This window comes from Salmo salar, chromosome 10 (assembly GCF_965601325.2).
Source record: "Salmo salar chromosome 10, fSalSal1, whole genome shotgun sequence".
Classification (NCBI taxonomy): Eukaryota; Metazoa; Chordata; class Actinopteri; order Salmoniformes; family Salmonidae; genus Salmo; species Salmo salar.
The window spans coordinates 104350978-104377598 of NC_138300.1; the positions used below are offsets into that span (position 1 = coordinate 104350978).

The 26621-nt window shown below is 43.1% G+C and overlaps 1 protein-coding gene across 1 annotated transcript in view; it reads right to left on the reverse strand.

Moving 5' to 3' along the window:
* Window positions 1-26621, reverse strand: part of polr3b (polymerase (RNA) III (DNA directed) polypeptide B) — a 37374-nt gene continuing 10753 nt past the window's right edge. Inside the window, exons 11-28 of the mRNA XM_082957310.1 lie at window positions 25911-26027; window positions 25398-25532; window positions 23402-23563; window positions 22832-23032; window positions 22239-22401; window positions 21350-21503; window positions 21119-21193; window positions 20814-20912; window positions 20556-20683; window positions 19320-19529; window positions 18891-19049; window positions 18531-18648; window positions 17952-18094; window positions 4720-4823; window positions 2597-2763; window positions 1172-1285; window positions 684-857; window positions 1-541 (exon numbers count right to left, since the gene is read on the reverse strand). Of these exons, the coding sequence (XP_082813436.1) occupies window positions 412-541; window positions 684-857; window positions 1172-1285; window positions 2597-2763; window positions 4720-4823; window positions 17952-18094; window positions 18531-18648; window positions 18891-19049; window positions 19320-19529; window positions 20556-20683; window positions 20814-20912; window positions 21119-21193; window positions 21350-21503; window positions 22239-22401; window positions 22832-23032; window positions 23402-23563; window positions 25398-25532; window positions 25911-26027 (2553 nt within the window). The 3' untranslated portion in view covers window positions 1-411. The remainder of the gene's footprint in view (window positions 542-683; window positions 858-1171; window positions 1286-2596; window positions 2764-4719; window positions 4824-17951; window positions 18095-18530; window positions 18649-18890; window positions 19050-19319; window positions 19530-20555; window positions 20684-20813; window positions 20913-21118; window positions 21194-21349; window positions 21504-22238; window positions 22402-22831; window positions 23033-23401; window positions 23564-25397; window positions 25533-25910; window positions 26028-26621) is intronic.

Here is a 26621-nt window from a genome sequence, read left to right on the forward strand (position 1 = left end):
TCCTGAAATAAATGTGGTTTATTAAGTACACAACAAAACGTCAAAAGTACAAATCTAGCTAAACATGCATTCAAAACTCAGATGTTTTAGAAATATTAAAACAATCAAAAATGTCAAACAAAAGCAAACCAAAAAATGTATTCCAGTAGCCAATATTTTGTTGTTTTGCAAACAAAAACAACTGCTTTTTGTATGCTTTTACATGAACTCATTTTCTGACATACTGTAGCCATTCCATTATTGTAACAGTGCTATAGTATTTCCTGCTTCATTATATTGACAGTTGTCAATGAGGATAATCAATGTCACTTGTTGTTGTCCGTCTCTTTTCTAGCTCCCCCCTCCAACAGCCAGCTTCCTCCCTCTGTGTGTCAAACTCTGTATGTGGTAGCAATATGCCTGGGGACAAGGTTACTCGTTGTAGCGTGCCAGTTTGAGGCGGGGAATGATGTTCATGGACTGCAGCTCCTGGAAGAGCAGTTTGCAGGCGTAGGGTATCCGCAACGAGGACACGTGACAGGAGGACTTACAGTAGTGGCACCTGGAGACACACACATCAAATACTTTATTGGTTGTAAGCAGTTAAATCTGCAGCTACAATACAAGGAAACAGATCCTTGGCATCAACGTCAAGTCTGACTTCTATTATACAGAATCACAGACGGACCAAAAAGGACACTCACCACCCGGAGTATCCCAGCAGGCCACACTGACCGCACACGTCCACCTCGAAGGCGTCACTGGAGATCATGAGGCGCTCCAGCAGCAACATGCTGGCCCCGTAGCCAATCAGACAGTCACGTTCCATCTCCCCCAGACGTAGGCCTCCGTCTCTAGAGCGCCCCTCCGTGGGCTGTCTGAGGTCAACAGCAGCATGAGACAGGGCATGTAAGTTTGGGGGGGGGGGGGTCAGGTATGGCTCAAGGATTACTTTCTGTACTTAGTGGATAAATATTATTTTGAAGTTTCAATATGACACAGAGTACAAAACTGTAATATTAGATAGGGGAGGTATCATACAAACACAGCCAAGTAGACATTTTGGGGTCTATGGTATTACTACATCACCAACCATTTGAAAAAAGGTGCCGAAATGGCATCCTGAGTAAAAGTTAGCCAAACTCTGTGTATATTGCTTTGTCTGCATATAACGTTTTTGGATTTATCTTACCTGGTGAGCACAGCTCTGGGGCCGCGGGCTCTGGCGTGCATCTTGTCCAGCACCATGTGCTTTAGCTTCTGATAATACACAGGTCCAAAGTAGATATAGGCCTCAATTGGCTCTCTGAGGGAGAGAACAACCCATCAAATTCTGGGACTTCACAGATAGCGCAGTGTTTCTCAATCCTAACCCCTGGGGACCCAAACAGGTGCACATTTTTGTTTTTTTCCCTAGCACTCAAGACACCGGATTCAAATCAAAGGCCTGAGTTGAATCAACTGTGTTCGTGCTAGGGGAAAAAACTAAAATGTGTACCTGTTTGGGTCCCCAGGACCAGGATTGAAAAACACTGAGCTAGAGAATGGCTATAATAGCGGACACTCAGTTGGCCAGTTTATTAGGTACACCCATCTAGTACCGGGTCGGACCCCCCCCCCGTTGCCTCCAGAACAGCCAGAATTCTTTGGGGCATGGAAATGTTGCTCAGTTGGTATCAAGGGACCTAACGTGTGCCAGTAAAACATTCTCCACACCATTACACCAGCAGCCTGTACCGTTGACACCAGGCAGGATGGGGTCATGGACTCAAGCTGCTTACGCCAAATCCTGACTGCCATCAGCATGACGCAACAGGAACCGGCATCGGTCGGACCAGGCAATGTTTTTCCACACCTCAATTGTCCAGTGATGGTGATGGCGTGCCCACTGGAGCCACTTCTTGTTTTTAGCTGATAGGAGTGGAACCCAGTGTGATCGTCTACTGCAGTAAGCCCATCAATAAAAAGGACAGTCGAGTTGTGCGTTCCCCGCCATTATTTGCCCGTTTGTGGCCTGCCTGTCAGCTTGCACGATTCTTGCCATTCACCTTCGACCTCTTATCAACAAGCTGTTTTCACCCACAGGACTGCTGCTGACTAGATGTTTTTTTTTTTTTGTCGCACCATTGTCGGTAAACCCTAAACACTGTCGTGAGTGAAAAGCACAGCAGGCTGGCCGTTTCTGAGATACTGGAACCAGCGCACCTGGCACCGACGATCATACCATGCTCAAAGTCGCTTAGGTCACTCGTTTTGACCATTCTAACGCTCAATCGAACAGTAACTGAATGCCTCGATGCCTGTCTGCCTGCTTTACATAGCAAGCCACGGCCACCTGACTCACTGTCTGTAGGAGCGAACCATTTTTCATGAAAGGGGTGGTGTGCCTAATAAAGTGAATAATACTGTTAAATCAGTGGATACAGAAGTCATGTTCGTAGCCATGCTGTAATACTCATACATTATGTATACATTCATAAATACAACTAGCCTGGTTAAATCAGACTGAACAATGGACTAACCATTGTTTCACTTCTTGTGTCAAACAGTACGATTTAACCAGGCTAACATACACTCCATTCCATGTCTCCTACTCAAAACATGTCTGTGTGTTTACCCAGTGATGCCCGAGGTGACGTAATCCTTGCCCTGGTAGTTGTACCCATAGCGGATCAGGTCCTCACACACGTCCTTTACCTTGCTGCCCCCGAAGGCCGTGCCGTAGTGGAACCTCCCGTCCATCACCCCCGCTTTGCCAGCCAGCAGCTCAATCAGCTTCCCCACCTGGTGGAGGAGATTGGTGCCGAATGAATAGGACCCTAACAGGGCAAAAAAAACGGACTGAAAATAGGAGGGACTACCTGAACTTGTTGTATTGCTTGATGAATTGCACTTGTGATTTCATGAAAGTTAAATATTTTATTTGAATTTGGCGCTCTAGCAATTTCACCGGAGGTTGTCGAGGTGGGACGCTAGCGTCTGATCCATCCACTGATCCATAAGAAGTTAAGCAAAAACTAAAGCAGGAAGTACCAGTGACTCGCTCAATACGGAAGTGGTCAGATGACAGATGCTACAGTACAGGACTGATTCGCAAGCACAGACTGGAATATGTTCCAGGATTCAGCCAATGGCATTGAGGAGAACACCACCTCATCATTGGGTGAGTCAGTGAAACTGGAACTGTAATGTCCTCCTCATATTGTACAATATTTCTGTCTTTACACACCTAGGTCTAGACTATTGATGGATTAAAGACAAGGTTGTTTTTATTGATCTCAGATTGTCAGTGTTAATGTAGACTGTAATTTCAATCACTTGAGGTATTAAAAAATATTCTGCTCAAGTCTCCAGTCTTCTAAAATGATGTAGAATTGCGTTTCTCCAGAAAACCGCCCTCTGCAAAATATGCCGCAGGCCGGTCTCGACAACAGGCTCAAACACCACTAACCTCTTTTACCACCTACGCAATAATCATGTGAAACAGTACGGAGAGAGTCCATGGATGAGAAAAATGTAGTCGAGTGCTCAGAACAAACCCGACTCAGACATTGCAAGAGGCTTTGCCCGCGGCACACCATATGGCAAAGAATCACGAAGATGGAAGGAGATAACAGCTGCCGTTAAAATGTACATCTGCAAAGACGTGGCCCCAATTTACACGGTGGAGAAACGGGGGTTTCGTGAGTTGGTGCCAACACTCAACCCAAGGTACCAAATTGATATGGGGGAGATATTAATGCCAAAATAACATGCAAGCTCCCAAAAATAAATACATTTTAGGCCTCTATTTTGTTTGCAACTATAGTTGAAGTGTTTATTTACCTTTTTACATTTTATACATTAATATTTTGTTACATGCTTAATTGAAAATTTGCACAAAGGTTCTAAATAAAAGGAGAAATAATCAAATATGAGTAAGTACCTTTTATTTGTTGAGTATAATTCAACATGTAATAAGAAAAAGGCCTTTACATATGGTCATTAAATACTATTTATTCATTGACTTCACAGAAAATGTGCTATATCGTGATATGCATCATTATCGGGATATGAGATTTGGGCCATATCGCCTAGCCCTATAGTGAACAGTAAGATTGCCTGTTTACTGTTGTGAATGGATGTTATTTTTTTTTATTTAACTAGGCAAGTCAGTTAAGAACAAGTTCTTACTTACAATGGCGGCCTACCCCGGCGACGCTGGGCCAATTGTGCGTCACCCTACGGGACTCCAAATCACAGCCGGATGTGATATAGCCTGGATTCAAACCAGGGACTGTAGTGACACCTCCTGCACTGAGATGCAGTGCCTAATATCGCTGCACCACTCGGGAGCCCAAACCCAGCCAATGGACGTGTGTTCCGGAGGCCAATGATACTCCAGCCAATAGAGTAGGGGGAATAATGAGCGCTTTGTCTCAAAAAAGGCCAATGGAAAGTTGAAGAATGAGACAACACAGCAGCTTCTGTTGGGCTTCTGCTTGTGTTGGGTATCAGAAAGAAATTAAGTGGAGGAAGTGAGTGAGAGCTATCGAAGGCTTTGGGGGCTAGGTTTCAAACTATAAAACGCTTAACAAAACAAAATAATTCATTTTCCGCACAAGTTAAAAGCCATGTGAACATTGGGATATTTTGATAACCAAACAAAGTCTGATCTCTCACATTCAGTTCCCATGAGTGGGTCCTTGTATCCCCCAAAGCAAAGAATAGGTGAAGTTGAATTGTGTGGTATAACCGTACCGTCATTCTGGAGGGGTAGCCGTGCGGGTTCATGATGATATCAGGGCAAATGCCCGAGTCACAGAAGGGCATGTCCTCCTGAGGAACGATAAGGCCACACACACCTGTCACAAACCACAGAGAGGGAGATAGAGTTAGAGGCACAAGTGTAGGTACAGATTATACTGGATATTTAGCACAAGCGTATCAGCATTTTTAATGCGTGGATGAAAAGTACCCACTGTAATCAATAAGATATGCTATAATGAGTGAGTGAAGTGAGTTTGCAACGCTAAGCATTAAAGCATACGCTTTAAGTCCATTTCAAGAGTTTCTAGCCACGTCTCTGAAGCGTTTTCAATTGACAGTGGCTTGCGCTTTTAATTTCTGCTTCTAGCGAAGAATGCTAAAAACACCAATAACCGAAGAAAAACATGACACTTGTAGGGTAGTTCCATGCTAACCGTTACCCCCCAGTGCAACATACAAATCCATGCTGCTGTGGTCTGGTGGGGCCTTCTTTAAAGTCACATGATGCGAGAAGGGCTCCAGACCACCGGCAGCTGCCTGGGACTGATGGGGAATGACACGCCCTGGTTCAAAACGTCACTTAAACAAATGTTCCTGTAGTTGTGTATATTATTCGTGAGGATAACATTACATAAAACAGAAATGCCTTCAACCCATTTCCCTGGAGTGACATATAGCAGTCATTCACTAGAGCATGACAGTGTTGTCATCATACAATTCAAATGTGTATTCTACATATAAAAAACCTTGCAGAGAGCATATCCTACTGACAATCTTTTAGGAAAAAAATATGAACTACTAGAACTTAAACTAAAAAATAACTGATGTTGGCACAAGATGGAGGGAAAGTTGGAGCATAACTAACAAAATTACAGTTAACTTAAAATGTATTGAATTTATTATACAAGAGACAAAATTCACAAATTCTACAGCACAATGGCAGAGTCATGTCTTAAGTGTAAAACAAATAATGATTAAACAGTCCATGATTTATGGGAATGCTATAAAGTCCGGAAGTTGTGGGCAGAGCTAGAAAGTGGTCTGTCAGAAGTATTACAATGTAAACATACTTCTAATCCGTCTGTCTGCATATTTCAAGATGTGTCATATGGGGGTGTAGTGAGATACAATGGGCTGGATGATTCTCTTGTCATCACTCATCTGGAAAAATATTGAAATAGCATGGGTGACCAAGAAAAACTAACTGGTACAATTTAAGGCCAAGTGGCAAACATTAATGCAGGCACTCGGGTGTGAGCATGCTGGTCTGGGAGGATGAGATTTAGACATTGTTCGAAAGTGTCTAAGTTGTTGTTTGTTTTTAGAAGTGTGTATCTGGAGTGTAAAATACAAAATGTACCAAAAAGAAAACATACACAGTACCAGTCAAAGGTTTGGACACACCTACTCATTCAAGGGTTTGTTTATTTTAACTATTTTCAACATTGTAAAATAATAGTGAATACATCAAAACTATGAAATAACACATATGGAATCATGTAGTAACCAAAAGTGTTAAATCAAAATATTCACCCTGACAGCTTTGCACACTCTTGGCATTCCCTCAACCAGCTTCACCTGGAATGCTTTTCCAACAGTCTCGAATGTGTTCCCATGTATGCTGAGCACTTGTTGGCTGCTTTTCCTTCACTCTGCGGTCCAACTCATTCCAAACCATCTCAATTGGGTTGAGGTCAGGTGATTGTGAAGGCCAGGTCATCTGATGCAGCACTCCATCACTCTCCTTCTTGGTCAAATAGCCCTTATACAGCCTGGTGTGTTGTGTCATTGTCTTGTTGAAAAACAAATGATAGAGGGACTAAGTGCAAACCAGATGGGATGGCATATCGCTGCTGAACGCTGTGGTAGCCATGCTGGTTAAGTGTGCCTTGAATTCTAAATAAATCACTGACAGTGTCACCGGCAAAATACCCCCACACCACCTCCTCCATGCTTCACAGTGGGAACCACACATGCCGAGATCATCTGTTCACCTACTCTACGTCTCACAAAGAAACAGAGGTTGGAACCATCAGGCCAAAGGACAGATTTCCACCAGTCTAATGTCCATTGCTCGTGTTTCTTGGCCCAAGCAAGTCTTCTTATTGGTGTCCTTTAGTAGTGGTTTCTTTGCAGCAAGTCAACCATGAAGGACTCATTCACACAGTCTCCTCTGAACAGTTTGTTGAAATGTGTCCGTTACTTGAACTCCTGTGAAGCATTTATTTGGGCTGCAACTAATGAACTTATCCTCTGCAGCAGAAATAACTCTGGGTCTTCCTTTCCTGTGGAGGTCCTTATGAGAGCCAATTTCATCATAGCGCTTGGTTTTAGCGACTGCACTTTAGATGAAAGTTGACTGACCTTCATGTCTTAAAGTCATTTCTCTTTGATTATTTGAGATGTTCTTGCCATAATATGGAATTGATCTTTAATTTTTTTTATTTTATAAATAAATAATCTTCTGTATACCACCTCTACCTTGTCACAACAGAACTGACTGGCTCAAACGCATTAAGGAAGAAATTCCACAAATTAACTTTAAAAAAAGGCACACCTGTCAATTGAAATGCATTCCAGTTGACTACCTCATGAAGCTGGTTGAGAGAATGCCAAGAGTGTGCGAAGCTGTCATCAAGGCAAAGGGTGGCTAATATTTTGATTTGTTTAACACTGTTTTGGTTACTTCATGATTCCATGTGTTAATTCACATACATACATACTAAAAGAACAAAAAACTGCCAGTTACAGTGCACATCATACTTTCATCATATTAGTTACATTAGTTACATCTTTGAATTAGACCATTTTCAAATACGAAACCCATTTTTCCCAGTATTCCTGACCTCTCTCCTCTTGAGTTCTTAAAGCAAAGGTCATTCCCTCCATGTGGTATATTTCTCTTACAATGTCTATCCATTGTGTCACGGTGGGAGGGTCTTTTTGTAGCCATTTCCTAGTGATAGCCTTTTTACTGGCTGCCAGTAGGACCTTCAAGAGGTACCTTTCGCTATTGTGTGTGTAAGTTATCAGGTATTTCACCCAAGTACAAAGAAATGAATGTTAGTTCTATGTCAAATCCCATAATCTTTCCAATGTTAGATCTCATTTCTCCCCAGTAAGTTTTGATTGTGGGGCAGGTCCAAAAGATATGAGAGTGATCCACCCTTGATAGGCCGCATTCTCTCCAACAAGGATGTAGGGAGCCAGTCTGGTTTTGATTTCAGTTTAGGTGTTATGAAGAAACGTACAACATTCTTCCAACAGAATTCTCTCCATGATCTTGAGTTGGTGGCGCTTTGTTGAGTCACAAATCTGTTAAACCATGTTTCATCAATGTTAAGTTCCTCCTCCCATTTCTTTTAAATATGGTACGTTTCTTTGAGGGTTGAATACCAGAGTAGAGATTTGAAATAGTTTGTTACTCCAAGTTGTATGCGTTAGTGAATACTTGGATTAATTTGATGTGCTCGAGGGTCAATCACTTTTAGCTCCCTTAAAACTTATGGATAGGGGGCACTATTTTCATATCCGGATGAAAAGCGTGCCCAAAGTAAACTGCCGGCTACTCAGGCCCAGAAGCTAGGATATGCATATTATTAGTAGATTTGGATAGAAAACACTGACGTTTCTAAAACTGTTTGAATAATGTCTGAGTATAACAGAACTGATTTGGCAGGCGAAACCCCGAGCACAATCCATCCATGGATTTTTTTGTTTTGTTGAGGTGAATGTGTTGTTTTCCATTAGTTTTCTATGGGAAGCCCTTTTTAATAGGAACCTGGTTGCAGTTCCTATGGCTTCCACTAAATGTCAATCTTTAGAAATTGGTTGATGTTTTTCTTTTGAGAAATGAAGAAGTAGTCCTGTTCTTTCCATGTGTCACTCAGATGGACTCAAGTCTTTTGGTGCGCGTGACCTGGAACGCGCTTCACATCGTTTTTATCTGGTATTGAAAACAGTATATCCCGTCTTAAATGTTATGAATATTTACGTTTTAGGGTACCTAAGGTTGGAATAGGAACGTTGTTTGAAATATTTGGACCAAGTTTACAGGTAACTTATTAGATACTTTGTAGGCATGTTGGGCGAGTTGAAACCGGTGCATTTCTGAATCAAACGCGCCAAATAAATGGACATTTTTGGGACATAAATGACATTATCGAACAAAACGACCATTTGTGATGTTTCTGGAACATTTTGGAATGCCAACAGAAGATCTTCAAAGGCATATATTATATCGATATTTCTGACTTTTGTCACGCACCTGCCTGGTTGAAATCTGATTTTCATGTGTTTGTATGCGGTGGTGCTGTCCTCAGATAATCGCATGGTTTGCTTTCGCCGTAAAGCCTTTTTGAAATCTGACACAGCGGCTGGATTAACAAGAAGTTAAGCTTTATTTTGATGTTTTACACTTGTGATTTCTTGAAAGTTAAATATTTATAGTAATTTAATTTGAATTTGGTGCTCTGCAATTTCACCGGATGTTGTCAAATCGATCCCGCTAAAGGGATTTGATCCCTATGAAGTTAACTTCTTGGTGACAGGGGGCAGTATTCAGAAATTCAGATGAATAACGTGCCCAAATTAAACTGCCTGCTACTCGGGCCCAGAAGGTAGGATATGCATATTATTAGTAGATTTGGATAGAAAACACTTTGAATTTTCTAAAACTGTTTGAATGATGTCTGTGAGTATAACAGAACTCATATGGCAGGCAAAAACCTGAGAAAAAAATCCAGCCAGGAAGTGGTTTGTAGTTTTTCAAGTGATTGCCTATCCAAACTACTGTGTCTGTGAGGTCATTTTGCACTTCCTAAGGCTTCCACTAGATGTCAGTCTTTAGAACCTTGTTTCATGCTTCTACTGTTACTGGGGAGAGAATAAGAGCTGACTCAACAAGTGGACTGCCTGAGGCCAATGAGTTGTTTACTGCGCGGTCACGCAGGCGCGCCGTTCCTTCTTTTTACATTTACATTTTAGTCATTTAGCAGACGCTCTTATCCCACAACTGTGTTTGGAACCCACAACCCTGACGTTCCAAACACCGTGCTCTACCAACTGAATACACTATTGTCCGTTTGGAATATTATCTAAGATTTATGATAAGAAGACCAAGGATTTACATTTTTAGTCATTTAGCAGACGCTCTTATCCAGAGCGACTTACAGTAGTGAATGCATACATTTCATTAAAAAAAAAATTCTGTGCTGGCCCCCCGTGGGAATTGAACTCACAACCCTGGCGTTGCAAACACCATGCTCTACCAACTGAGCTACAGGGAAGGATTGATTATAAACATCGTTTGACATGTTTCTACGAACGGTAATGGAACTTTTTGACTTTGTCTCGGGTTTTGCACTCACGCATTATGCCTTTGGAATAGTGATCTGAACGTGAACCAAACGGAGGTATTTGGACATAAATATGGAGTTTATCGAACATTTCTTGTTGAAGTGGGAGTATTGGGAGTGCATGCCGACGAAGATCAGCAAAGTTAAGTGAAGACTTATAATACTATTTCTGAGTTTAGTTGACTCCAGAACTTGGCGGATAACTGTATAGCTTGCTTTGATGGCTGAGCTCTGAGCTCTCAGAATATTGAACAATGTGCTTTCGCCCTAAAGCTATTTTGAAATCTGACACAGCGGCTGCATTAAGGAGAAGTGTCTCTATAATTCTTTCAATAACTGTTGTAAATGTTCTCAACGTTTATGATGAGTATTTCTGTAAAATCGATGTGCTCATTCACCGGCAGTTTTGTGAGGCAAAACATTTTCTGAACATCACGCGTCAATGTAAAAATTGGGTTTTTGGATATAAATATGAACTTTATCGAACAAAACATACATGTATTGTGTAACATTGAGTCCTGGGAGTGTCATCTGATGAAGATCGTCAAAGGTTAGTGATTCATTTTAGCTGTATTTCTGGTTTTTGTGATGCCTCTCCTTGCTTGGAAAATGGCTGTGTGGTTTTTCTTGTCTAACATAATCTAATGTCATGCTTTCGCCGTAAAGCCTTTTTGAAATCGGATGATGTGGTTGGATTAACGAGAAGTGTATCTTAAAAATGGGATATAATAGTTGTATGTTTGAGAAATTTGAATTATGAGATTGTTGTTTTGAATTTGCCACTTCAACTACCCTAAACCATGCCTTTAGAGAGAAATTAATCAACTGATTTTGTCTATTGTATATTTCTATTAGCATGTCTTCATTTCCCAAAACTGACTGTATGGGTAGCTCTGTCAAAATAGTCTCGATGTCTTTCCATTTGGATTCGTATTCTGAATTGCACCAACACACCAGAGGTCTCAATTGGGCTGACCCAAAATAATCTTTTAGGTTTGGTAAGGCCATACCCCCACTGTTTTTTTGTAATTGTAATGTTGTATATCTAATTCTTGGTCTCTTACTGTTCCAGATAAACCTTGATATCTGTTGATCCCATTCCCTAAACTGTTTAAGCGGGATTTCTATGGGCAGTGATTTGAACAAATACAATAACCTCGGCAGGATGTTCATTTTGATTGATTCAATTCTACTACTAAGATCCAAGAGAAATGAATTCCCCTGTACAGATCATATATTTTCTTGTTGATGTGATCGTAATTCATTTAACCAAGTTTGGCTGTATCTTTTGGTAGATATACTCCAAGATATTTAATGGATGAAGAGGTCCAGTGGACGTTATACCTACTCTTCAGCTCTTCCTGTGGGGTATAATTATATACTAGGGCTTGGGTCTTGTGTACAATCATGGCCTTAAAGTTTAGAATGACACAAATATACATTTCCACAAAGTTTGCTGCTTCGGTGTCTTTAGATATTTTTGTCAGATGTTACTATGGAATACTGAAGTATAATAACAAGCATTTCATGTGTCAAAGGCTTTTATTGACAATTACATGAAGTTGATGAAAAGAGTCAATATTTGCAGTGCTGACCCTTCTTTTTCAAGACCTCTGCAAGCCGCCCTGGCATGCTGTCAATTAACTTCTGGGCCACATCCTGACTGATGGCAGCCCATTCTTGCATAATCAATTCTTGGAGTTTGTCAGAATTTGTGGGATTTTGTTTGTCCACCCGCCTATTGAGGATTGACCACAAGTTATCAATGGGATTAAGGTCTGGGGATATTCCTGGTCATGGACCCAAAATATTGATGTTTTGTTCCCAGAGCCACTTGGTATCACTTTTGCCAAGGTGCTCCATCATGCTGGAAAATGCATTGTTCGTCACCAAACTGTTCCTGGATGGTTGGGAGAAGTTGTTCTCGGAGGATGCGTTGGTACCATTCTTTATTCATGGCTGTGTTCTTAGGCAGAATTGTGAGTGAGCCCACTCCCTTGGCTGAGAAGCAACCCCACACATGAATGGTCTCAGGATGCTTTACTGTTGGCATGACACAGGACTGATGGTAGCGCTCACCTTGTCTTCTCCGGACAAGCTTTTTTCCAGATGCCCCAAACAATCGGAAAGGGGATTCAGAGAAAATGACTTTACCCTAGTGTTCAGCAGTCCAATCCCTGTACCTTTTGCAGAATATCAGTCTGTCCCTGATGTTTTTCCTGGAGAGAAGTGGCTTCTTAGCTGCCCTTCTTGACACCAGGCCATTCTCCAAAAGTCTTCTCCTCACTGTGCGTGCAGATGCACTCACACCTGCCTGCTGACATTCCTGAGCAAGCACTGTACTGGTGGTGCCCCTTTCCCGCAGCTGAATCAACTTTAGGAGACGGTCCTGGCGCTTACTGGACTTTCTTGGGGGCCCTGAAGCCTTCTTCACAACAATTGAACCGCTCTCCTTGAAGTCCTTGATGATCCAATAAATGGTTGATTTAGGTACAATCTTACTGGCAGCAATATCCTTGCCTGTGAAGCCCTTTTTGTGCAAAGCAATGATGACGGCACGTGTTTCCTTGCAGGTAACCATGGTTGACAGAGGAAGAACAATGATTCCAAGCACCACCTTCCTTTTGAAGCTTCCAGTCTGTTATTCGAACTCAATCAGCATGACAGAGTGATCTCCAGCCTTGTCCTCATCAGCACTCACACCTGTGTTAACGAGAGAATCACTGACATGATGTCAGCTGGTCCTTTTGTGACAGGGCTGTAATGCAGTGGAAATGTTTGGGGGATTCAGTTCATGGCAAAGAGGGACTTTGCAATTCATTTGATCACTCATAACATTCTGGAGTATATGCAAATTGCCATCATACAAACTGAGGCAGCAGACTTTGTGAAAATTAATATTTATGTAATTCTCAAAACTTTTGGCCACGACTGTACGTTAAGCCATACCCTGAATATGTTCCAAATGTTTGTAAAACATCCATCAACCTAGGTACACTTGAGCCTGGGTCTTTAAGGAATAACAGAACATCATCAGCATACATGCATATCTTATGTTCACTGCCTCTTATTGTTATTCCCTCTAAGGTTGGGTCCTGTCTTATTGCCTGTGCTAATGGTTCGAGGTACAAGGAGAAGAGCATGGGTGAAAGATTACAGCCTCGTCTGGCCCCTCGCTCTAATTTTATCATTCGTGACAAAAGTCCATTTATCTTTATTCTAGCAGTCAGACATGAATACAGTGATTTGATGCCCTGTATCACTTCTTTATTGAAACCAAATCTTTCCATAACTTGGAATAGATAATCCCATCCCACTGAATCAAATGCCTTTTCTGCATCTAGACTGATTAATATTGCACTTGTCTTATTCTGAGTAATGTGGTCCATGACATGTAGTGTTCTCCTTATGTTGTCCTGTGTCTGCCTATTTTGGATGAAACCAGTTTGATCTCCGTCAATCAATTCTGGGATTATGTTCTCCATTCTTTTGGCTATTATTGATGCATATAATTTAAGATTTGTGTTAAGAATTGCGATAGGTCTATATGAACTGCATTCCTTCTGATCTTTACCCACTTTTGGGATTACAGATATGATGACCTCTCTCCACGATGGTGGAAGACCCCCTCCCGTAGAGTTCAATTAAAGCAGGCCTTAAGTAGAGGTGTTAGTTGTTCTCTGAAGGTCTTGAACCATTCTGAAGGGAAGCCATCAGTGCCTGGAGACTTGTTTACTTTTAGATGAGATATTGCTTTATTCGGTAGTTATTTCTAAAGTAAGTCTATCATTTTGCTCTCTCCCAATTGAGGGGAGATCAACTGAGTTCAAAGAAAATGCTCTACTGTCTGTGCATCTGCCTTCTCTGGTTGCTTGTACAGATGTGTAATATGATGCAAATGCATTTTGTATTTCATCCAATTTGCATGTGATCTTCTTTGTTATGGGGTCTTTTATTTTGAAAATGGTATTCTGTGTTTGTTGTTTCCTGATTCACCATGCTAGTAATTTGGTTGCCTTTGAGCCTGCTTCATAATATCGTTGTTTCAGGAACCTGAGCTTTTTCTAAACTTCTTCTCTATAAATCTGGTCAATTTCATGTTTTACCTTTTGAATCTCTCGTAATATAAGAGGATCTTTGTATTGACTATGAGATTGTTCTAAGTTTCTTAATGTTTCCTGTAATTTCAGCAGTTTCTGTGCTTTAATCTTTTTCTTGAGAGATGATGTGGCTATGATCTTTCCTCTAATAACCACCTTAGCTGCATCCCACAATGTAGCAGGAGATACTTCCCTGTTATCGTTATTCTCCAGATAGATGTTCAATTCTGTCTTTATTGATTCCTTGAATGCTGGATCATTCAGCATGCTTGTATTAAGTCTCCATAGAGTATTTCTTGGTTTGCTATCAAGGTGTAGAGTAAGGTCAAATCCATTATGATCTGATAAGTCGCTCTGCCCGATCCTACACTCCTTAAGCCGGTGTCCATCTGCACTGTACATGAAGAAAATAGTCTAACCTGGAGTATTCAGTGTGGCGGGTGTGGATGTCACACCATACATCAAGCAGTCCTAAATCCTGCAATATCCTATTTATCTTTTTAGAAATTAGACTCATTTTCCTATTTTGATTTGTGCTGTCCAATTTGAGTTTAAAATCCCCTCCACAGATCGAATAACAGTGAAGACAAAAACTACAATGTAGAAAATAGTAAAAATAAAGAAAAACCCTGGGTCGTGGTAGAGAGAGGGGGGAAAGAACAGGTGTAAAGAGAAATGAGGACTGGAAAAGAGCAGAGCAACAGGCAGGAGAAAAATAGGCAAGAGGACCAAGGAGAGAGAGGATCAGGCAAGAGAGATAAATGAGAGGGAGACACTAGTTTTCATAGCAGACATCCTTGGTGTTGTTGGTTTTGTGTGAAAGTGAATGATAAGAGTCATATAAATCAGAAAAGGCAAGACAACAGTGAGGGTCCAGAGGCCTCCATCACAGCATATACAGGTCCACACTGGCAGCAAGGACAATGGGCACACAGCACTCAACAACCCCCACCCACCACCCCTGGCCTGCACAGCCAACAGCTTTGTGTGGTAAATAATTAACTTATTCTGCTGACCAGAGAATATGAGACGAGTCATGACCAGCTAGACTAGGAAGGGGGGGGGGGGGGGGGGGGTTAAAGAGATTCTCAGGTACCTTTATATACTTTTTAGCCAGTAGTTCTAAAAGTAGTGCTCATGAGACAAAAGTGGTCAAAAATTGCAGATACAGTTGAAGTTAGAAGTTTACATACACCTTAGCCAAATACATTTAAACTTAGTTTCACAATTCCTGACATTTAATCCTAGTAAACATTGCCTGTTTTAGGTCAGTTAGGATCACTACTTTATTTTAAGAATGAAAGCAGAGCAAATTATTAATTTCAGCTTTTATTTCTTTCATCACATTCCCAGTGGGTCAGAAGTTAACATGCACTCAATTAGTATTTGGTAGCATTGCCTTTAAATTGTTGAACTTGGGTCAAACGTTTTGGATAGCCTTCCACAAGCTCCCCAATAACTTGGGTGAATTTTGGCCCATTCCTCCTGACAGCGCTGGTGTAACCGAGTCAGGTTTGTAGGTTTGTAGGCTCCTTGATCACACAACCTTTTTCAATTCTGCCCAACAAATTTTCTATAGGATTGAGGTCAGGGATTTGTGATGTACACTCAAATACCTTGACTTGGTTGTCCTTAAGCCATTTTGCCACAACTTTGGAAGTGTGCTTGGGGTCATTGTCCATTTGGAAGACCCATTTGCAACCAAGCTTTAACTTCCTGACTGATGTCTTGAGATGTTGCTTCAATATATCCACATAATTTTCCGTCCTCATGATGCCATCTATTTTCCCTCCCTCATGATGCCATCTATTTTGTGAAGTGCACCAGTCCCTCCTGCAGAAAAGCATCCCCACAACATGGTGCTGCCACCACCGAGCTTCACGGTTGTTCTTCGACTTGCAAGCCTCCCCTTTTTCCTCCGAAAATAAAGATGGTCATTATGGCCAAACAGTTCTATTTTTGTTTCATTAGACCAGAGGATATTTCTCCAAAAGGCACGATCTTTGTCCCCGTGTGCAGTTGCAAACCGTAGTCTGGCTTTTTTTTTTTTTTTTTTTTTTTAATGGTGGTTTTGGAGCAGTGGCTTCTTGCTTGCTGAGCGGCCTTTCAGGTTAAGTCGATATAGGACTCGTTTTACTGTGGATATAGATACTTTGTACCTGTTTCCTCCAGCATCTTCACAAGGTCCTTTGCTATTGTTCTGGGATTGATTTGCACTTTTCGCACCAAAGTACATTCATCTCCAGGAGACAGAATGCATCTCGATCCTGAGCGGTATTATGGCTGTGTGGTCCCATGGTGTTTATACTTGCGTACTATTGTTTGTACAGATGAAGGTGTTACCTTCAGGCGTTTGGAAATTGCTCCCAAGGATGAACCTGACTTGTGGAGGTCTACAATCTTTCTCTTCTGAGGTCTTACCTGATTTCTTTAGATTTTCCCATGATGTCAAGCATAGAGGCACTGAGTTTGAAGGTAGGCCTTGAAATACATCCACAGGTACACCTCCAATTGACTCAAATGATGTCAATTAGCCTATCAGAAGCTTCTAAAGCCATGTCATAATTTTCTGGAATTTTCCAAGCTGTTTAAAGGCACAGTCAACTTAGTGTATGTAAACTTCTGACCCACTGGAATTGTGATACAGTGAAATAATCTGTCTGTAAACAATTGTTGGAAAAATGACTTGTGTCATGCACAAAGTAGATGTCCTAACCGACTTGCCAAAACTATAGTTCGTTAACAAGAAATTTGTGGAGTGGTTGAAAAACGAGTTTTAATGACTCCAACCTAAGTGTATGTAAACTTCCAACTTCAACTGTATATGCACCACATCATTGCGCTCTCCCTCGCTCTGCTGTGTGCATCTTGCTAGCTGTCACTCAAATGTTGGCAAACATATCTAGGGGGCTGGCCCATGTAAACTACTACTTTGAGACATTTTCCCCTACAAAGCTAATTCCATCCCAACAGTATAGTCAGCCAGAATATAACCCTCCTGAGGATGGCTGCAAAAACATCTCCTCAGCACCAAATAACTCTTCAGTGCAATAACACCAAACAACCCAAAACATTCCACCACTGCTACAGTACAATGCTACCTAAAACGACCATTTCTTCACTCCATCCTTTTCCCAAATCTAGCATTGCCCCGCTCCTGCTAGGCCTAACCCCTTGGAGACCCTTCACTCCTCCTGTAAGAGACAGTGGACATAGTCACGGGACTATACTGACCAGTCTGCCCCAGCAGCGATCCTTTTAATGAAGTGAGGAAATGATGCACGGCGCCAGTTGGCTTTCTGATTAAAGCATCATACAGGCCTCATCTAGACGGAGGTGCAGCAGCAAAACAACAGTGGTTGTAAACAGTTTTCCCAGGAGAGGCAGTGAACTGCTAGGGTGTAATACATTTGCATAGTCTGGCGCAGGACAAAGAGCCAATTAATTGAAAAGAAGAACCCCTCTAAAAGATAAGGGGGGGGGGGGGGGGGTCTGGCTCAACACACGTGCACGCACACACACAGATTGTTGCAAAGGAATGTTGCATTTCAGTTTGTAAATGATGTGTTATATGTATACCCTCTAGTGTCAGAGTTCATGCAGATGTCTCAGGTCTTGCCCCCCCATGAGTACTATATGAATATGGCTTGTCCCACCTAGCAACCTTAAGATGAATGCACCAACTAAGTGGCTCTGGATAAGAGCGTCTGCTAAATGACTAACATGTAAATGTCCCTGAGGGCAGATCAGGGAGGGTCAGTTGTACCTTTCTGTCCGTGCCGACTGCTGAACTTGTCTCCTATCTCTGGTCTCCTGGTCTGTCTCAGCAGGATCTTGATGAGGAAAGCATCGTCTGCATTGGAGGAGATCATCACCTTCTCAATGTAGGAGTCTGTGGAGCCCTTGTAACTGTAGACAAGAGAACAGAGGCATCAGCTGACCTGACAAGGCTGAATACGTGAAGGGCGGACCTGAAAGGACTGGGTTGTTTACCGTCATATGGGGGAAACTAAGTATTTTGCTCAACGTTCAGAAGAGATGGTAGTAGGGCCGGTATCGGGATACTCATCAGTATCGTGCAAAGGAAACAAAAACATCAAGGAGATTTCACTTCTTTAGGAAGACAGCCCTAAAATGTTGGAAACAGCAGGTTTTTAAAAAAGGACCAAAGAGTGAAGCCTGCTTCATGTTTACATTTTTGCCATGGTAAAGAAATATTGTAATAGCGGTATAGTCATAGCCCTAGGTAGATGAGGAACCAATGTTATATTAATAGTTCAGGGAGTTTGGGGTATTGTTACTCTGAGTGGCGTGGATGAGTGATGAGGGGAGAATGCACACCCACCTGACGGGCACATCTCTGTACTGGGGCTGTCCTGGCTGGGCACTGCCCTCCAGTGGTGTTTGGGTGACAGTGGGCATGGACTTGTTCACCAGCACCTGCTTATTCTCCACCTTCTCACCTGGGAGACACACAATATTGATGAATTCCATATTTACTCATTCTGTATGCATGAATATGAAATCAAAGATATCAAATGTTTTAGGTTACTTTATACATAAAACACATCCTTTAACACGTTTCCATGTAGAGATAAGGACGTAACCAAATGGTTGTAATAATAAAATGGGTGACAGTGAGATTCTAGAGTAACAGAGCCGGTTGGGTCCTTCTCCAGGAGTCCTGCTGAAGGGTGCTACTCACCAGGGCAGCAGATGCCGTCAGCATCCAGGATACTGTGCCTCCAGATGGGCTTGCGTGTGGCCGCGTCCAGCATGGGACCCATCACCTTGTCAAAGGTCTGGTTGGTGTAGCGCCTCAATGTGCACTTGGCGTTCTTGTAGACCAGGCATCTTCCAAATCCTGAGGCAGAATAAATGGAAGATGAGGGACAGAGCTCAGTATCGCAAATAATGATTTATACCAGAACTTTTTGTATTTCAGTAGAGCAACAAGAGCACTATATCTAAAATCCATCAATGACTATGTTCAGAAGAGGGCAGCAGCCAGGAGGGCATCAGCCAAGAAGTTAGTCACACTTGTAATTTAAACACTTTACATTGTATTGACAGAGTACATTGCTAGGTTCTCAAATTTTCCTTCTTAGCCTATATACATAGATCAGTAACTCACCTCTGTCTAGAGAGGCCTTGTTGAGGATCAGAGCGTCCTCTATGTCGTAGCCGCTGTAGCTCATCACAGCCACTGTGGCGTTCTGGCCTGCAGGCAGCTTCTCAAAGTCTATCAGCTCTATGGTCCTAGTCTTGACCATGGGCTTCTGAGGGTAGCCCAGCAGGTACATCAGAGTGTCTATACGGTTCCTCTGGTTGTAGCCAATCGTACCTGACAGGAGAAATCATGGAAATAAAATTACAATGGACTTTTTTTATTTTTATTATTATTCTTCAAAAACGTAAAATATTTGATTACTCAATTGTCTGAGAAAAATAATTCAAAACTCATTCAGTGCATCTTAAGAGCAAAGAATAAACAAAAGTAATTACTAATTTTCAATTTAAGGAAACATATTCAAATCCCAGATTTATTCCATTGCTTGTGCGACTTAACCAAACATTGTATCACATCAGAGAGTATCCTAAAAGTGGACCAGTGGTTTTTAATCCTGCTTCTCCAGAGGCCGGGGTTGAGCCAGGGCCAGCTCCCTGGTACAAACACAGTGGAGAGGAGCTGGGCAGGCCATGGAATAATGGCTGGCCTCCCTGGAGGCCTTGACATTTGTCAGATGCTATTACTTCACAATTAGGCAACAGAGCCCTGTGACAATAGGCTCCTGGTCACACACACACATATTTGCACATGTATAGGCCTGGCCACACAAAACAGACAGCAGAGGATATTAGGCCAAATATAGTCCCAGTCACATTGTTTTTGTGTAAAGATGGGGAGGGAGAAGGAGGGGGTGAATGGAGGGAGGGGGATGGGGGTGACTGGGCTCGTGTGAATGCTAGAGGAGTCATTTGGAGAAGTTTTGGTTCAGGGAGCTCCTGGACTCCTCTGTGGTCTCTCCCTCACAGCTGAGCACACTGACCCCCTGAGCACACTTAACAGCAGACACAATGAATTGCTAATGATACTGGTGACTAGCAGGGAAAGGCCTCCGCACACACAGGACACAAAGGAGGGCCTACGCAGGCACCTCATGTTTGGATGTCCATGTGCAGATACAAAAACACACCATCACACAAAATGCATTCTGACAAGAAATGTGTTCACAACGGTACACACTGCTCCCGTGGAGGATGTCTGAGGAGTCCTGATGCCTGATCAAGGTGCAGCTTAAAAACAGCCGCCCTCTACAGACCGAAGCAGAGGAACCAGCGAGTCTGTAGAACTGGAGAAGTGTCTCACCCATGGCCTGCTTGCCCATAGCACACTGGTATGTGTTCCTGGGGGACTGATTGTGATGGGGGTAGGGGATCAGGCCAGCACAGACCCCTAGTAGTGTGAAGGGCTCAATCTCCAAGTGTGTAGTGTCCCTACGTACAAAATAAGAGCATTGGGACAGAATTACATCCAGCAGCAGAGACTATATTGAGTACATATGAAAACAACTAGACCAGAGGGGCCTAACGTGTCAGAGAGTATTGAGCCATGGCCAGAAGTTACTTATTAATCATGTGCTCATAGAGGGCGATCTGACAGTCATTCTCCTCGTTCACGTCCAGGTACTCCACCAGGCTCTCATGAAGAAAATCCTCAAAGGTTCTGACAGCAACAAAACAGAAAGATCATCAACACAAGCATTTCAAAAAGCCCACAACTTCCACCACTAATGTAAACATTTTGACCCTCTAGCAAGTAGACTTGGCTGAGCTTAAAATCCAATCATATACAAGCTAAATTCATTGGTGGCAGATGCTAGTTTCTTTGTAATGAATAACGTTAGCTATATGAGATAAAACGGAGCCCACCTGTATCCCTGGGTCAACTCCTCGATGTGTTTGTTCTTAACCATCGGCTGTCCTTTCTTCACAATGATATACGGTCTGGCAGGAGCAAGAACATCAGTTTAAAAACAAGTTCAACTCACTTCTAAACCTTGAGAAATGTGTTGAAACGGTTTCGGTGCTGAACCCGAGCTGTGTTATAACTCTGCTCCATGCACACAGTGGTGGGTGTCATGTCCTTCCTGGTGCCCCTACCTGCAGAGGCGTCCTCCGTCTGAAGAGACGTAGACACAGCGGTCGGTTAGGTTGGTGGAGATGGACACAAACTCGTTGATGAATCCGGCCCGTCGCATCAGTCTGAAGGTGTACACCAGCCTTTGGTGGTCCCGGATCACCCCCAGGATGTTACCTGTGAACAGGATGGACACACCCAGAGAGACCGACTTTGAGGCACAGAGCTCCTTACACTAAATACTTACGGACTTGACTTTATTAGGGGTTATTTGACAGGGACAATGATCAACATTTCTCTAAATGTGTCAGATTTAAATCAGCTGGCACATTTGCCTCTGCAGTCCCCCCTGGACTACAGACGAACACACAGAAATAATGATAATCCAGGACTTGGAGGTAGCCACTGAATAAATCAGATGTGTGCAGGGCCACAGACTCCAGCGGGGGATCTGGGCATAATATGAAACAGAGGAGCCACAGTGTGGAAGGGTTTGCAAGCACTCTGTGGTGCTTTGACACCTGCTGTTACTAATTAATAAAGCTTGGTTAGTCAGTCAACATAATTTGACAGTTATCATTGGCTAGAAAAACAGACACTAATTAAAGGAACCAGTCCAGTCCCTCATGGCGCACTAATAGCACTAAATGAATAGCTTATCATCAAAACACACTGCATAAAGCACAACATATGCATTCTGGAAACTGGACGTTCCATGTTCTTTCCCTTCATGTTTGAGGCATTGTATTAAAAAGCAGAGGAAGGCTTAAGATTTGAGTAATCAAACAAGGGAAAAGCCAACAGCAACAACCATCCTGGTTTGAGAGCCTACTGCTGGTTATGTGTAACAAGCACTTATGTGTATGCCTCTGGATGTCTGGTGTGTATGCGCAACTGTGTGTTTGCAGTCACCATTGAGGAAGACCAGGAAGACACTTGGGTAGGAGAGCTCCTCTCCACACAGCAGGTTGACATCCTCCACTCCCAGGTTGAAGGCCAGCTTGACGATGGGGCCGTCCTCCATGTCTGTGGTGATGTGGGTCATCAGGGCCAGGTTCTTCACCAGACCACAGGCCTAGGACACAACAACTGGTCAGAAGCTGTTATACACAGGCCAAGGCAACACCACCTAGAACTGGGTTAAAACTGGCATTAGGGTTAAGGTTGTCCACAGCACCTTGTGAGCTGCAGTTAACATTTCAGACATTTCATCGTTTTCACACAGTAGGAGTGTTTGCACGAGTGTGTGTGTGTATGGAGTTTATGCAGGCCATGGTGTGTGTGTGTATGGAGTTTATGCAGGCCATGGTGTGTGTATGTATGGAGTTTATGCAGGCCATGGTGTGTGTGTGTGTGTATGGAGTTTATGCAGGCCATGGTGTGTGTGTGTATGGAGTATGCAGGCGGGGGGGGGGTATGCGGCTGGGTGTGCGCTTGCTCATGTGTGTGTATGCTTGCCAATGTGTATGTGTGTGACTGTCTGTCCGTGTATCTCTCTGACTCACCTCTCCCTCAGGGGTGTCGGAGGGGCACAGCATGCCCCACTGGGAGGGCTGCAGAGAGCGGGGTCCGCTGACCTTCCTGGTCTTCTCAAACTGGGAGGAGATCCTGGTCATCATGCCCAGAGCAGAGATGAAGGAGAGACGGGACAGCACCTGGGTCACACCCTGACGGTCCATCTTAAACCTCTTCAGGGACCAGTTCCCCTGGGGGCACAGAGAGAGAGACAGGTCAACTGCTTGGATCCATAAACATATTTAGCATGTGTGACAACACTGCTGATGTTAAAATGGCTTTAAAAATAAACACTTTATATTGATTGATTGATGGCGCTAAGTGCAATTCACTGTGGCATCAGCTTTGACACAATATCTTCAAGATATTAAGAAAAATGAAAGAATAGAAGACCAACCTCACAATTGTGTAAGGTACAGAAACATTACATTCAAAATTGAACGCAAAAAAACCTGACAACCTAGAATGCCCTTTTGACATTAGTCAATCCATATGGATACCGTCGCACTGTCTGGCGTAAGGGACCAGAGCTTGAAATGGGGGCGGAGAGCAGCACTCACGGTGGAGATGGCATTGACCATGCCGTTGGTGATCTGGTCCTGGCGCATGTGTTTGACAATGTCAAACTGTGCCGCCCGCTGCTTGGGGATGATCTGGTCTGAGATCTTCTTCAGCTCGGAGTTGAACTTCTTAAAGAGATCCTCAAACAGCAGAGACAGCAGCTAGCCAGGTGGGGCGAGAGAGAGTGTCAGTAGTACAGTCAGAACCATACGTATTAGGTGTCTGAGTAGGAGTGCTGATGTAAGATCAGGTCCTCCCTCTCCATAAGAGTCACTGTGATCTAAAAGTCAAAACTGACACAGTGGAAACATCAAGTCTGACGCAACAAACTAGACGTGAAATAACAATACTCAGAGAGCTAGTGGTATCCCCTGGAGACACAGGCAAGGCAAACCCTCTGTTCTCCTGGCTTCTGCTCACAGCTGTTCTGTTCCTCTCCGCTATCAGCTCAGAGACAATGACCAGGTCCTGGGCGACAGATTTAATAAACAGGTGTGCCAACCCTGAGATAAGCCTGACCTGGCCACTCTCCCCGGTCTCTCTCCTCTCCTCAGTAAGGCCTTTAGTGGGGCACCCACTCACTCTCAACCCCCAACACATTTTCATACATCAAAACAAACAAGCAGTCCTGGCAAAATGTATAATAAAGAAATAAAGCTTCCGTCGCACAGACGGGCCAATTAGCTGAATGTCAGGGAATCATAATTGGAGAGAGGAGAGATTGCTTGGCGTTGTGAGTACTTAAGCCCTCTATTGAAAGGAGGCCCTGCGCCCCCCCTCCTCAATCAGAGAAGGTTGGGTGGTGGGAAATTAAAGGCCTTAAGACAGCCGTAATTACATTATCAGAGCCGGGGCCTGTAGGATTAGCTCAATCGCTCCAGTCAAGGCGGCCATTCCTTTGTCAAGGCTCGGGAAAATGGCTCCGCTTCCCCGGCCCTGGGGTTTTGGTGCTGCGTATCTCTCCCTCCTGACAACGCTAGCCGAGGATACAGAGCGAGGCGGGGATACAGAGCGAGGCGGGGATACAGAGCGAGGCGGGGATACAGAGCGAGGCGGGGATACAGAGCGAGGCGGGGATACAGAGCGAGGCGGGGAGGGATGAGGAAGAAAACAAAACAGGCAACAAAAAAAGTGGGAATTAATAGAGGGAGAGGGGTGACAGACAGGTGAAAGATCAGGGCACGGGGAGACTGGTGTAGAGTCTATCGATTAGCACAGGCCTGGGATCAGTTCTCAGAGAAGTACGAAGCACTGCATATAGAGAATTGTTTTGACTGGGGAGGAAGAAACTCTGGACACAGTACGGTTACATGCACACAATAATATGATTATTGTGAATACTCAGATTAATATAATAGTTTGATTAAAACTTTTACATGCTTTGCAAGAAGAAAGAATTCCCTAATAATCCTGTTACATGGACACATCTGAAAATCAGGCTACGATTGGGACTTGATAATTGTAAAACATAGCAAATCAAAATAAAAACTTTCTATCAGTGACAGGAAGGCTATTTGATTCAGAGTTCGGAAAAAAAGTTTGTATGTAAAAATACATCTAAGGTGCATATACAAAGAAACTAGCATCATCGTACGCAAGAGGCTCACGCTGCTGGGCCTGTACAACAGTCACACAACCTACCGTTTAATCCATTAGTAATAAATGCTGCAACTCATCTTTCATTTCATTACAGAGCAGTGTGAGAGTCCTACTGTGTAGACAGACCCAGAGAAGGCTCTGCTTACTGTAGGCCACTGTGCTGGAGGAAGGCTGTGCAGGCAAATGTGGTAAAGGAAGTCCGCACAGGCAAATGTACACTAACGAAGGGTGTAAACTAAAAACACAGGGTCACAGGAGTTCTATTTAGCGTACTTTTGATTATTCAACGTAGCGTAAGGGGTCAGGAGGACAGAGGTTATATTAGGATAGAGAGACACTGGTGCTTCAGATAGAGCTACAGTAGAGGAGACAGAAGACCGAGACGTATTCATTCACCTGTCCAGCCAACTCCAGGCGCTTGTTGCCATAGTAGTCTCTGTCGTCCACCTTGTTCTCTCCTTGGGCTAGGATCACCCTGCGCACCATCACCGCTAGGTAGATACACTTGGCCCGGAAGTTAAACTCCTTCACCTGGAGGTGGAATAGAATACAGGGTTTGAGTCAATCCCATTTCTATGTCAATTCAGGGAGTAAACTGAAATTGTAGTTTCTTCTCAGAGAATTGAGGAAAATTGGAATTTGAACTTTAGTTTACTTCCTGAATTGACCCCAACCCTGGTAGTAAAGTCACTGAATCATGTTAACACAAGTGTATACCTTACAAATGTGTCCACTCATAGCCATATTAATAAAGAATAGATAAGGGTACAGGTGACAAAACTAAATCATCTTATGGTATGGTGAGCTCAGTGCTTTAACCCTACAACCTGATACTACTGGTAGTAAATCCTGGGCCAGAGAGGTGTGTATAAAGCATTTTGTTGGTGTGGTCAATCTGACAGCACTTACAGGTACATGAGTGAGGATGAGGGAAGCCAACAGCTCTCTGGCCTCCTCCATCTTGGTCTTCTTGGGCCCTCCCCACATGCGCTGTCTCCGCACCTTATTCCCAATGTATTTCAGAGCCTAGGAACACAGAGGGATGAGAATAGAACATCTTCCCAATGTATTTCAGAGCCTAGGAACACAGAGGGATGAGAATAGAACATCTTCCCAATGTATTTCAGAGCCTAGGGAACACAGAGGGATGAGAATAGAATATCTTCCCAATGTATTTCAGAGCCTAGGAACACAGAGGGATGAGAATAGAACATCTTCCCAATGTATTTCAGAGCCTAGGAACACAGAGGGATGAGAATAGAACATCTTCCCAATGTATTTCAGAGCCTAGGGAACACAGAGGGATGAGAATAGAACATCTTCCCAATGTATTTCAGAGCCTAGGAACACAGAGGGATGAGAATAGAATATCTTTAACTGCACACCAATAATAAAAATACAATTAAAAAAAGTCTAACTATCTCAGATCAAAGAGACAAACTTAAAAAGAACTGAAGATGTAATTCTAGAGTGATGAAAATGTGTGACATGCACGTTCATTGTATCGAGAAGAAAAGGACCCAAATGAACACTGAGGGATCAGAGTTGTAGCGGGTCAAGTGAATCCCAAAAAGCCACAACCGGTTACGAGTCCGCCCTTATGCCCCCACACAACTATCA